Source organism: Urocitellus parryii, chromosome 4 (genome assembly GCF_045843805.1).
Source record: "Urocitellus parryii isolate mUroPar1 chromosome 4, mUroPar1.hap1, whole genome shotgun sequence".
Classification (NCBI taxonomy): domain Eukaryota; kingdom Metazoa; phylum Chordata; class Mammalia; order Rodentia; family Sciuridae; genus Urocitellus; species Urocitellus parryii.
In genome coordinates this window covers 129,345,123-129,359,678 of record NC_135534.1, presented here as the reverse complement: position 1 = coordinate 129,359,678, position 14,556 = coordinate 129,345,123, and the positions used below count along the sequence as shown (strand labels likewise).

Below are 14,556 nucleotides of genomic sequence, written 5' to 3'. Positions count from 1 at the left end.
TGAGGAGGCCAAGCATATCCTCAGGGCAGCTCAGTGGCCCCTTTTTGTGTCAGCATATCCCAGGGATCATTATTTTGGTGGCTGGTTAACACTGAGAACATGGGGAGAGGTCTAGCCATTTATAAAGCAGAGTCAGACTTTCTCATCTCTGTTGAGTTCCTGCCCAGAAATGAAGTTGGGGAGAGGAAATGATTAGTTGAGCAGGCTCCTTGGTGGAAATGGAAAAAAAAAAAAGAAGTTTCTATTTTTAACCAACAACCCTACTCAAATCTTTTTAGAAACAAATAGGGTTTCTGAGAGAGAAACATCACTTAGCAGCTTTCCTTAACATACAAAAATCTTTCTCGAATCATCATAAAGAATCATAGGGAAATAAAAAGCATAACTTCAGGAAATACATACACACTCATGATCCTTCTCATATAATTCTGGCTCCCAGCCAGGAAAAATCTCCCCAAGTCTCCTGTAAACAGAGTTCAAGGATAGAGTCCACAGCTCTGGCAGGTCCTAGGGAAATTCCTGTACCTGGAACATATTTTGTGCCTTCCTCTTCTGGGACTCTTGAGAAGAACAAGTGGGATCAATTTGTCTGAATTTCAGAACCTGCAAAGGGTTTGATGTTGCAGATAGAAATTCTCATACCCACAAATTTGAGGCTTTCTTTATGGGAGAACCAAGGAGGCACTGGGGGATCCTGGCCTCTTCATACAACTGATATCTTTTTATTCCTGAGCAAATGAACATCCTCCCTCCCATGTTTTTCTGGGGAGGCTTTAGAATAAGGACAAAAGATGGCACCCCCATATCCCTGTTGTCCATGTGGCATGCACAGTAACACTAATGAAGGCATCTGTGCTGCATTCCATAACTAAAGAGTTTGAGAGCACTGTGAACACACAGGCAAAACAACACTTGAGCACTGATAGCAAGAGCACTCACTCACTCAATGAAGGAGGACTCTTGGGATATGTTTAAGGGGGGGGAAGCCACAGAGAATGTAGACTGCATGATTGCCTGCTCTCTTCACTTGGAAAGGATTATTATCATTTAACAATATCTGCTGCCGTCAGCATCAACAATAGTGATGCTCCCCCATCACTTCTACTGCAATGATAGCTATTGTGTCACCTCTGCTTTCAATGCAGAGATAGTGTTTTTAATTGTGTTTAAATCATCCTCCTCCTCTTATGGCTCCCACTTGTGCTTTCTTCACACACACAGGCATGCCCACACACATATACATACACTCTAAGAACTCTCAGGGGATGCCGGGATGCTGAGCAGTTGTCTTTCGAATCCTTGGTCCCTGAGTTCTCTGACTGACTATGCCTGTTCAGAAGATGCTCTGAAAGAGACATTGGATCCATCACTTCTAGTCCCAGGTTCATCATTTTGAACAAATTGATAAAGCCAAACTTAAAATTCTTGGCCTCTGTTTCCTCATCTGTAAAATGGGGAAATGATAGAAGCAACCACAGGCAGTACGAGTCAGTAAACTTTCTAGAGAGACCAGAAAGTAAATATTGTTGCTTTTTTTTCCCCAACCATTTCAAATGTGAAACTTATTTTTGGCCTGCAGGCCTTTCAGCTAGCAGTCAGGTTTGTCCACAGAGACCATGGTAAAGATGATGTGATTTAATGGCCACTCAGCGCTCAGCACAGCCAAGTTGTGATTACTCTCATGTGCAAGGAGGGAGCAACATGGTTGAGGTGATGCCCTTCAACTTTATTTGGCCCTTTATCTTATTAAAAGAATACAGGGGGACTATCATCTGTCAGGGAGGAGTGACAATGAAATGGCTATAAGATAAGTGACAGATGAAGAGCTTTTTGGCTGTCCTTGCAACTATAGGAAGATTTTGATGCCCTCACTAGAATGCACTGACTTGGGAACTTTAGCCAAAAAGTTATCAAGAGCACCTTTCTGAAGGCAAGATACCCAAGCACCTGCTTGTTGTTGATGTTGTGTAACCAACTGGACCCATGTTGATAGGTGTAAATCAACCTATAACGCTAACAATAATAGCATCCATAACCAACTTACATAACTTGGTACTGAGATTTTATTTTTTTTAAATTGCAACCCAAATCACTCATTATAAAGGATCTCCAACCAAAGGAAAATGCAAAGTTTTCCTACCCACCTGGCCCATGTTTGAATTACCTCAAGTACTCCTATAGCAAGCAGGGAACCTCTTGGCCCATCACGTCTCTCATTCAGACATCAGTGTTACCAACACAAATGGAGTTTTGATTCATGTGGACCATTAGGAAAAAGCATGGGAAACCCTGAAGGAAGAAGGAAGCTTTTGGAATTATCATCCTAGTGAACTAAGGCTTCCTCCAGGAGAAGTTCCTGTCCCTCTGCTTTCTCTCCATGAGGAGGAGCACTGGGTCTTCCCTAGAGCCGTAGGACTCTTCATGGCACTCAATCAAATTGGTATCAATGTCACCCCCACTATACCATAAGAATTAAGATAAAATTATAAATCTGTGTCTTGTCAAATGTGCATTTAGAATTGCACATTATGAAAACAAAGGGATTTGTCTTCATGATTGTTCCCATTGACCTCTTTCCACACTGGAAAATAAAGACCACAACGTGGATACCATTTGTAGGCCCAAATTGCATTAACATTCTAAGAGATGGATTAAAGGCAAAAATTTGATGAAACAGTTCAATCTGACAGAAAGAGGTACCTGACCTTACCTACTGAACTATCACTAGAATGAGAGAAACTGACTTTCAGAACTGGAAGTTCTGGGACCCCCATCCTCCCCCCATGGCCTGAACAAAAATCAAAGTTGCTTTTCCTGAAAAGAAGCATTGGGAAGAAAAACCTGGGAAGACACAAAACCACCAAAACTAAACCATAGCAGCTAGGGACTTGGATTTTGGCAATGGGTTTCATTCTATTGAACTTCTTCCACTTGCTCCCCATAAAGAGCCTGACAATCTAGCCCACAAGCATTTATTATGAACTAATCACATGAACAGTCCATTAGGCCATGGACCAGGTGAGGAAATCTCCCAAACTCAATACTGGGATATGATTAGATATGTCTGTGAGTATGAATGAGGACAGTAGGATAGGCTGGCCCAGAAGGTCTGGAGACAGAGTCACTGTCAGTCACTACAGGCATTTGGAGAAACAAAATATGCAAAGCTTTACTTTCAGAAATATATGATCAACTTCAGGGAAAAAATACACAAAGTGGAAGAAAAAAATGAGCCACAAAACAAAGGCATAAAGGCCAACCAAAAAGTAGACAAATCCTGAGGGTCTGGGAAGTCAGAGAATGATTGTTCAGTGTAGTGAGCTGGGCAGCCCCACCCCCCAAAAATACTCATGTCCACCTTGAACCTCAGATTGTGACCCTATTTGAAAATAAGGTCTTTGCAGATGTAAATGATTAAATTAAGATGTGTCCTACTAAGGTACAGGGGTCCTAAATCCAATGGATGATTCTTTAAAGGAGAAAGACCACAAAGGCACAGTGAAATGCAGGGAGAGGCCATGTGAAGATGAAGTAGAGCCTGGAGGGATGCAGCCACAAGCCAAGGAAAGCCAGGGACTACAGGCAACCACCAGAAGCTAGAATAGGCAAGGTAGCATTCCTCCCTAGAGCCTTCAGAGGGAGCCTGGCCCTGCAGACATCTTGATTTCAGAGTTCTGGCCTCCAGAACCATGAGAGAATACATTTCTATTGTTTTAAATCGCCCAGTATGTGATAACTTGTTATGGCAGCCCTAGAAAACTAATACACTCATCCTGGGGAGCAACTGGAAGAACAAATGGGAGTCAAGCATTCAAGCTAGGTCTGAATGTTGCAGGATCTACAGCTTTTCTCCTTCTGTTGCTTACACTGAAGCAAAATCAATGTCAACTCTCTCCCTCCCTCTCCCTCTCCCTCTCCTCTCCTTCTCTCTCTCTGTCAAAATCATTCACCAGTGAGGGAGCTTCATAGGATAGCCCCAAGGGGGATGCCAGAAAGTTAAGGAGGGTATAAGGAATAAGATAACATCTCAGATTTCCAGGGAGTGGCATGGGAATTCAAGGAAAGAGCACCATAGACATAGACATCATCCCGCAGCTTGGCTCAGGATTGCTACTATAACTGAGTGTGGACCCATGTATCATGCAGAGGTGGGGTCCTCCCACCCTGATTGGCATGTGGAGGCCATTTCCAAGCACACCTACCCCTCCAGGGTGCTTGGGAGCAACACAATGTCTGGTAAATCAGGAAAGAATATGATCTTAACTACCCTGCTGAGCTAATCAGGTCTCAGACAGGCACCAGCCAGGATTAAGCAGAGAGCCTGTTTATTAGAAGAGTAAGTGGGCTTGCTTTCATCTAAGTCCCTATTTTTATATGCTTAATACATAATGCACCTTGATTCTTAATACATAATACACCTTGAGTCTTCCTTTCTGTTTCTATCTTGATTTTTGCATAAAGCTGTCTCTTCTTTTATCTCTTTTACCTTTTTTGTAACCAATATATATATGCATATATTCTCATCATAAGAGACCTGAGTAAAATATAACTATAAGGTATAATAAAATGTAAAAGCCTCATGTCCCTCTATACCATTTACTTATCCAGAGGTAACGACAGTATCCACCTTTCCAGTCCTGTTTCTATGTACTTATATCCTTATGTACAAATAGTATTTTACTTTAATGTAAATGAGTTATTCTATATGTGGCATTTTTATCTGCTTTTTTGGCTTGAAAATATATCTAATAAATCTTTCTATGTTAACATATATGTCTGCCTCATTCTTCTAATAACTATGCATATTCTACATCATTTATTTAGCCTTGACAAAATTGCTAGGCCTTCCATTGCTTCACTTCTCAATGTTACAAGCAATATAGCAATGAGTATCTATCTATTTATCTATCTATCTATACACACACACACACACACGTGTGTGTGTGAATGATTTTTTTTTTGAGAGATTTTTTTTTCTTTTGAGAGATTCACAGAAATTGACTTGCTGGATCAAGAGACACAGGAGCATTGATTCATGAAAGATACATCCAAGTTTCCCTCCAAAATGACTTTACCAGTGCAAAGTAACACCAAAAGTGTTACTCTCATCCTCATCTACTGGATATCATCAATATTTGTAATTTTCCAAACACAATAAACAAAACTATCTCACTTTGATTTTCATTTCCTTTGTTACTAATGATACTGGGGATCTATCTGTTTGTGAGCTATTGGCCATTTATTTGTGTTTCTTCTATGAGCCTTTTGCACAATTTTTCTGTTTTAATAGTATACATTCTGCATACTATTGCATGTTGTATGTTTGGCAAATGTTCTTTTCACTATTTTTCTTGGGTTTTAATGTGCAGTGAACAAACCAGATGTTCTAGCTCAAAAGTTTAATTTTTGCACAAATTTCTCAGCACTTCATTGTGTTACTTCTGAGTTTCATCCTTTTGGTTGAAAGCCCTGATCTGCCCCATGAGTACAAAAAGTACTCTTAGATTTTTACCAGAAGCTTCTATAGATTATAAAATATATTGAATTTTTTATTATTTTATAGTTATATTTTTAGTGTCTTGTGGGTACACATGATGGTGAGATTCACTGTATTTTATATATGTACATAGGAAAGTTAGGTCAGATTCATTCTACTGCCTTCCCTTGTCCTGTCCCTCCTCCCTCCCCCTCAATCCCCTTCATCTAGTCCACCAATCTTCTATTTTGATTGGATTTTTAATATATCTGGAATTAATTACATGGCATGTATGGTATGAGATATGTCTTCAATTTTTTCCCAAATGTAAAATTACCCCCAAATCATGTCTTGAATAATCTTTCTGTGTTTGACATGAAATACTATCTTTATCATAACCCATATTGCCATAAATATTCGATCAATGTGAAGATTGTCTTTTTCTTTTCCACTGCTTATTTTACCATTCCTGGGTGTATCTTAATTGCTATGTATAGGGCTGGTAGAGTGTTTGCCTGGCATGCATGAGACCCTGAGTTCAAACCCTAGCAACACACACACGCATACATACATACACACACATACACATGAAAGAGAAAAAGAAAAATAGGCAAAAAAGGAAAAAATATTTTCAAAATATTTCTACATGTGTCCATTTCTAGGTGACTTTTAATTACTATTGCTTCTATTGTTTAGGCTCTTATTTGCAATCTAACAGAACAATGCCTCCATCATTGTTCTTTTTATATATTGTTAAACATTTCCTTTTGCAAATAAGGCTTAGAATCACTATTAAGTGCCATAACAAATTTCACTGAAATTTTTATTTGCAAGTTAATTTGTGAGGAACTAATTTTATAAGCAGTATTAATCAAAAACATGAGAAGACTCCATTTATTGAGCTCTTTTTAAAATATACTCTATAGTAACTCCACAGTAGCACTCCATGGTTTTGTTTATCTAGATCTTGAACATTTCTTATTACATTTATTTGTGTGCTGGTGGTATAACTCAATGGTAGGGAATTTGCCTAGCATGCACAAGGCCTTGAGTTCAACCACCAGTACTATAAAAGAAAAAGAAAAGAAATAATGTACATTTATTTGTAAGAAATTTATGTTTTTACTTGTTATGGATATTGTAAGTAATAGCACTTTTATTACATTTGAGAAACAGTTATAGATGTTGTTGGATAAGAAAGCTATGGTTTTAGAATCTTAATCTTGTATGTGAGGTGAAGATCCATTACAAGTTGGAGGTAAGGAGTAGAGAGAGAAGACAGGTAGAGAGCTTAGGATAAGCCAAGTTTGAGATGCTATCTAGATCTTTAAAAAGGAATCCAGCACCCCTCAACATTCTGCACATGACTGAATAGGGTGAAGTATAGGGACCAAGTAAAAGAAATCCCAGAGCAACTGAGGGGAAATGTTCTTTGTGGAACCTCCGGAGAGCACTGGAGAACTAGCAGCATGGTGTGTTTACACACAAAGGAGGCCATAGCCAGTATCCACACGTTTCCTTGAGGCTCAGCAGTGGTAAATTCAGATAGATGTGCTAAAAGCCAACAAGCAAGAGACCTGGAGTAGGAATAAGAAGGGCAACATCTAGAGACTTGCTTACTAAGGTCACAGCCTCAGTGGCACCAGACAGACACAGACAAAGGCCAGGTGGGGCCAGTGACATCCAGAGATGATTGAGTGGAGAAAGAAGCTAACACCCAAGGGACACGCCAGATAAGGACACAGAGGACTGAACACATGACAGAGGTCCCTTGCTATCAAAAGGGTACCTAAATCCCTCCTGCTCATGATGCCATTGCAGGGAGGAGAGAAGGAGAAAGCTCTTGAAATGGGAAATATACCCCAATATGAAATACGCACTGCTAAGTGACTATTTTTAAATTGTGAATTGACTGAAAGAGATCAATTTTAAACAAGCATATCCTGAGCTACCCTGAAGTGACAAAATTAAACTTTTGGCCCTCAATGGATGCTCACAAGCAAGTTGAATTTGATCCTATGGAAACAACATATATGTGTGAACATCCAAATTGTAGCATGTAATTTTTAAGACTTTTCATGCTATGATAATTTGTGCAGCAACATAGATCCTATAGAGAGTACATTGTCTTCCTAGTGAGTGCCACCACATGTTTGCATACAGGCTACATTTACACTATTACAGGATCAAGGCTGAAAGCCACATGTTAAAAATGAAAATAATCACTGTTAATGTTGCATAGCAGTATTCCTTCATGAAAAGCAAGGACTCTGAAAACAAGACATTCAAAATGTGCTGCTGCTGTATACTTTATTTGCAAAGGACCTGTTATCTGAATACTCATGAAAAACAAGAAAAGAATCAACCTGGTTCGTATTTATACCTATGGACATGCTGTGGCATAGAAAAATCAGGACGATATTTTCTCAACACTGCCCAGACAAATTATGCAGGCTATCTGCATGTTGACCTGATAGACAAGGGGTAATAAAAAGTTTGACTTTAAGGTTCCAACTCCAGGTAGGATATAACGGAATACTACTCTAAAATCTGGGCAGAATACTTGCAGCAACTATTTAAGAACTGAAAAACAACAATAACAGGCAGACATGAGAATTCAGAAGGCCACTGAACCAGCAATGAGTTCATGTTTTTTCCCCTGGCATCCTCTGGTCAGGACCTGAGAAGTGAGCATCAGCTCTAACAGAGAAAATTCCAGGAAAAGTTTCTGGTTACAACTTAAGGAGCAGGACAGGGAGTTCTGGCAGCAACACTAGCAACAGTGAGGGAACTCGAAATTTTTAAACCTAACTTCTTTAATAGCTATGAAACTATTCAAGTTACATATTTCATATTGGATGAGTTTTAGTAATTCTTGCTTTTTGAAGAATTAATGTATTTCATCTAAGCTCTCAGGTTTACATGCCTAGAATTATTCTGTGGGGTCTGTAGTGATATCTCCTTTTCATTCCTGACATTGGAAATTTGTACCTTCTCTTTTCTTCTTTCCCTCAGTCTTCCTAGAGGCTGAATAATTTTTCCTGATCTCTTCAAAGACTAGCTTTTATTTTCATTAATTTTCTGTATTGCATATTAAGAGACACAACAACTTGAGTGAATATTATTATGCTAAGTTTAAAAAATCATTCTCAAAACTCACAAGCTGTATGATTCTCAGAAGACAAACTTACTGTCATGGAACAGATCAGTGACTATCAGTCTCTCAGGGATTAACTACAGAGAAGTTTTTGGGTGACGAAACTATTCTTTTCCAGCTATAGCACTGGTCATAAAATTGTACTTGTGTTAAAGTTCATAGGATTCTGCACCAAAATAAAGTCAATTTTACCAAATGTTAATTTAAAAAATAAAATTTAGTGTCTCTCTCCTAAATTCAAAGGACAATTAGGACTTTCATTTAACAAGTATCCCAATTTAAAAATTTATACCTGATTAATTAACCATCTAATTAATTAGATTTTAATTAAATAAATATTTCTCTTCCTTTATAAATTTTATGTCATCGTAAAAGTAAACTTAATTATATCCATTTCAATAAGATTTAGAGGAAACAAGCATTCTCACACAACATTAGTGGAAATAAACTTCTAGAAGTTCCTTAAATGGAAGTTTAAACTAAAAATTTTAAGTGTGTATGTCTTTTGAGCTACTTCTAGAAATCTGTAGTACAGATGTACTTTTACAAGAAGCAAGAATTTATACAAGCATGTTTACTGCAGTATAATTTGTAATAGCAAGATCCTAAAAACAATCTCTATTTCCAAAATAAGTAAATTATATCCATGCATAAAATTAACCAGAAAACCAGTTTTAAAATAATATCAGTCCTAAATCAAAGATATTGCAAAATCTCCAAAACTAATTACTAAAAAATAAAAACGGGGAAAACAATATAAAGAGGTCAATCTCATTGCTATCTACAACAGGCCTTATATATGATGAGAGAATGTATAAATACCAAGACATTCCTGGAAGGACATGCAAAATATTGTTAATTACCCTGATCTGATCACATTGCAATTGCATCGCACTATAACCCGTAAATATGTACAATTAGCATATGCTCATTTAAATTTTTTAAATATAGTGTTAATAGTTATCTTTCTGAGTGGGCTTGAGTATATAAGGAAGAGAAGAAAGGAAATAGATTTGGTCTTCTTTTTAAACCTTTCTGAACTGTTTGAAAAACCACCAACATGATATTGCTTTTAAAACTACTAAGAAACAATAAAGCCTTCATAACAGGGTTTGTTAATCAGGACAGCTGACCTTCAGCCAACCTGGGGAAACATCATTTCTAGGAAAACCCATAATGGGAAGCTCTTAAAAGGATCAGAGCAGAGATAGGGATATCACTTAGTGGTAGAATGTGTGCTTTGCATGTATAATAAGCTGGGTTTGATGCCCCTCCCTAAAAAAAAAAAAAGGATCAGAACAAAGAACCTGAATGTCCACTTCCCTGTGTGAGTCAGATGGGAATGTGAGAACAATTTCTTCAAGGAATAACATAAGCATAGCCTAATAAAAAGCAACAGGAACATAACAGGCATGTCCCTACCTTAGTAAGACACTTCCTGGGGCCCTGCAACTCATGGATGAGTTCCTGGGGTTGGACTCAGCTTTTCTAGGTTCACAATGTATAAGCCCCAGTTTTAAATTTTTCCCAATTTATATTAAAGTTAATAGCTCCAGAATATACATTAAAGTTAATAGCTCCAGAACACAGATTCTTAATGCTAAAAGACATCATCATCAACCACAACAAAACTAGGTTTGTGATCTTGAAAAAAATCATATTTTTTTGTTCATTAGTGTACTTTGCAACACAACAGGGCACTGGGTGATGAGTAAGACCCTTGTTAGTTCCTGGAATCTGTGAGTCACCTGATCTGGTTTGGAAATTGACTTTTACACTATTCTTATTTCCAGAGTCAGATCCCATTTGTCATCAGATTGAAATTGGCCAGTGGTCAAATGCCAAACTTTAAACCATTTCTATAAAACATCACATACTTTCAGTCAGCTGTACAGTTTGCTTAACTGTGGAGACAAAGCTCTTAAAGCAGCAAAATCCTCACATGTTTTAAATATTTTATGATTTTTAATTTTTCCTTTTATTACATGTTGAACTACATTAAAAAATAAATTATATTTCAAAAATTTCTATGGTCCATGGGAAAAAAGAATCCATGACATCTAAGAACGAAAGTCAAAGAAACATTTAATATTAATTAAGACTACTTAATTAATAAAGTAATCTTAATTAATAATCTGGAAACTTACTGAAATGTTTTTAAATATATAAATAAAAATATAAACTTTTGGAAGCTAAGGAACAAAAGCTAGGTATCAACTACTTTTTTCTCAAGCATCAGTTCTCATTTTCCTGCATAGAATACTGTATGAAGTCTCCTGGGCTCTTTCTATCTTTATGGGGATGCATGCCCCAACTCTGTTTCAGCCTTGTCCCAACACTGTTCCAGCCTCACCCAACAGCCTAGCCTCCCTGGACTTTCTACACCTGCATCTGCATCTGTTCTCATCTCAATAAATCCTTCTTTGCACTGGCCAGACAGAATTTATTCTCAAAGAATGGGGGGAGGCAGATGAGGGACAAGGAGGAAGGATAAAAGAAGAAGGTTAAGGAATACATATGTTGGTTGCTAGTTTGAAGCCCTTGCATGCTCAGTCTCTTCCTTCTCCCACCTGAAAACCCTTCCCAGAATAATATCATATTTGAGAAAGAAAAAAAACCCTTAAATGATGATGGACGATATGATATATACTAATCTGATCTCCCGTGAAAAACTGATTTATCACCTACATTGCAGAATCCTGGGAAAATTGACATAGAGAGGGATAAATGGATTTGGGGGAAGGCAATGAATTTCTGAGGTGCATTTCAGAACTTCTCCTCCAAACCATAAATAAAAGCAGGTTGGCTATAGTCTGGTGCATGTGACTACAACAACAACAAAACAAAAAACAAAAAAAAAAAAACCCACATCTCCCAGGACTACCTGTCAATGACTTCTTCACAACACCCCTGGTGGATGACCAAGGACTCTAGATAGAAGGTGTGTTCAGAACACCAGAACTTTAAGACAATTACCCAGAAAAACATATTTTACTTCATTTTGGGAGCTGGAGGAGTAAAATCTAATAACAAAATTTAGTAAAGCTATTGGTAAGATTTTAGTTTCCAAACACACCCGCTTCCTCCATCCCCCTCCAGACTGCACCCCACACCCTGAACCATTTACAAGCCACACTCACAATGAAAAGGAACCAGGGTTCCTGGTGATTATGTTTAAGGGATAGTTATCCATCTAATTCCAAAGCTCCTGTGTGAATATGAAATGTGAGGGCAAGATGGCAGGGAGAAGAGGCACAGAGGACAACAGGGCTAGAGACTGCAAGGGGTGCCAAGGTCCAGAAAATGGGGAAGAGGATACCCAGCCCTCACTGGGAGAGAGAAGCCCCTGCTCACCCAATATCTTCAACTCTACCCATTTTTCTCCTGGCAGGAGAAACTTTGTCAAGAAACAGAATCTATTTTTGGACATTTCATAGCAAAAGTAAAACCCCAGATTGACACTTACATTTCATTTGCTTCGAGATGGACTTGTTAGGTTCAAGCCAGTGCTAGGGAGAGAAAAAATAAAACAGATTGTGGGTCAATTTGTTGACTTAACAACTAAAAAGAATTCCAAGGTACCACCTTGGTTCCATAGATATTCTTCAATGTTCCACCCTCTAAAGACCAACACAAACAACTCAACAATAATAATAACACAGACAAGGGTATAAATTAGAAGGTCAACAGTTTCTGAGTAATATCTGAATCATACAGTTGCTAGAAGGATAAAGGAGAGATATGCACTTAAGTGGGATGTTCTAGCAACTCTAGTTGACTGTTGACTCCTGGGCAATTCTGGGAAAACCACAGATGGTTGAAGATTTGGAGCATTTGACATCCATGACCTCAAAGAGTCACAGTTTGGATAGTATCAGCACCCAGCTCCTCTTCCAGAGCAGCCTCCTCTAAGATGGATATTGAGCCAAGTCAGCATGAGCCCCATCTCACACGGAGACGATATTTTTCTTTACAGTAGCGGGGAACAAATGACTTTTAGAATCTTATTTTCAGAGGCCTCAGGTCATTAAGGAAAAAAAATCAGCTTTACCACAAAACAAAGAAGCCAAGATCTGAATAGTTCAGAATCATGTCACGGCTGGGCATTTTATTTGAAGAAGACACCAAAACGGTCCCAGTGGCCAGCTCACCCCATGCCATATACAAAGGTCATTTCAACATGCTGAGAGCCAGGCAGCTTTTGAGATCACTAAACATGATGTTCCTGAACCTGTTCAGGGAATGTCAGGAAGAGTCATCTATGCATACAGTTTATAAAGATGATAAAAAGGATACCATGGGGAATCCATCATGAGGTCAGGGAGTCCTCCCTCATGGGGCACCTGCCTGCTTGATGTTAGAGAGGAAAGAAGAGAGAAAAAAAAAACTTACCATCTGTTACACCTCACTCTATCTCCTTTGTGTCACCTAGTAACTGCAGGGTTCCATATTATCCTTACTGTGGGAAGTCAATGCATACCCATAAAGTTCAATAAAAAGCTTGCCTTTGTTGAGCGCATACTAAGTGCCTGGTGCTCATCAAGACTTCCCATGTGCTGTCCTATTTAGTCCTCACAGCCACTTCATTTGTCAATGAGAAATCTGGGGCTCATGATGTTAAACAACTTGCCTGAGGTCACCTGATAATAAGTAGTGGAGCAGCCAGCTGTGCAGCGGGATTGCAGAGAGTAGCTCCTAACCTCTCAGTCTGTGCCCTCCCACCTGATTAGTTTGCACCGCAACACATTTATTCTCTTTGATGAACTTTCCCTGTTTTCTCTGAAACTGAAAAATTAAGTAACCAAATCAGTAGTTTCTAATATACGGTGTCAGATCTCTTTAGTCTTCAAAACAATAATGAGATTCTTCACTGTTTCAACATACTGGAAAGTCTAACAACAACAATAACAAAAAAGTACATTTACCCCAACCATGTCGCACAGACAAACTTACACAGCAAGTTTCCTTACTTCTGGTCAAAATTATATTGACTCATTTTGAGAATCCTCATTATCTCCTTCTAAGCAGAAATTACATAGTTATAATTGAACAGTAGACAACTAATTCATTATATCACTTACCAGCTCTGTAACGTTGTGCAAAATGTTCAAACTCTCTGTGTCTCAAATACCACAACTATAAAATGGAAAAAGTGATAGTACCTACCTCATGGGGCTACTGTGAGGATTTAAAAAGCTAATAAGTATAAGATACAATGCTTGGGATGTAGAAATAATAAGTGCTTGTTTGGTGCTGCCACTGGTTTTACTGAATAAGTACAATTTAATGGGTAGACCATATATTTCAATATATAGACTTCATGGAAGAGAATAATAAAAGGGTTCCCTCGATTAAATTACTTTGCTAGAAATAAATGGGATATTTTATAACTAAGGCAAGAAACAATTAACAGCAACCAGAAAGCAATACACTGCTGTTTTCTCACAGAGACCAATCATCAGTCACTTAACCAATAATATCTGAAATACAAATGTTTTCTGAATGCTCCTAGTTTGACATCTTTTGAACTCTGTAGGCCTTCTCTGCCTGACTTCAGCCTGTCTCTCCAACTCCTCTCTGGCTCAAGGAATGACAAGTCAGTTCCATTTTGTGTGCCCACACCAGGACTGTGAAGATGGCTCTGATACAGTAGAAGGCTCAGAGATGAGAGCCATGATGGATTGGCTGTGTCTGCCAAGCCACCATAGACTTACTATATCCATCATGCGTATTTAAAAGGACTACAGGAAAATCATTCCCTCAAAGAGGACCAAGCTTAATTTAAAACAAACAAAAACAAAAACATGCCTGGCATATGGCCCAGCAAATCATTTATTCTCCAAGTCACCCAGGTGAACAAAGAGGCATATAGCAAGGTTTTTCACTAAAAAATTACAAAAGACTAAAAGTAACATTAATGGCC

The 14,556-nt window shown here is 38.3% G+C and overlaps 1 protein-coding gene across 1 annotated transcript in view; it reads right to left on the bottom strand.

Annotated features, from left to right (window-relative positions):
- Window positions 1-14,556, bottom strand: part of Frmd3 (FERM domain containing 3) — a 255,835-nt gene that overhangs the window by 93,184 nt on the left and 148,095 nt on the right. The window contains exon 3 of the mRNA XM_026412474.2: window positions 12,100-12,142. Coding sequence (XP_026268259.1) covers window positions 12,100-12,142 — 43 coding nt within the window. The remainder of the gene's footprint in view (window positions 1-12,099; window positions 12,143-14,556) is intronic.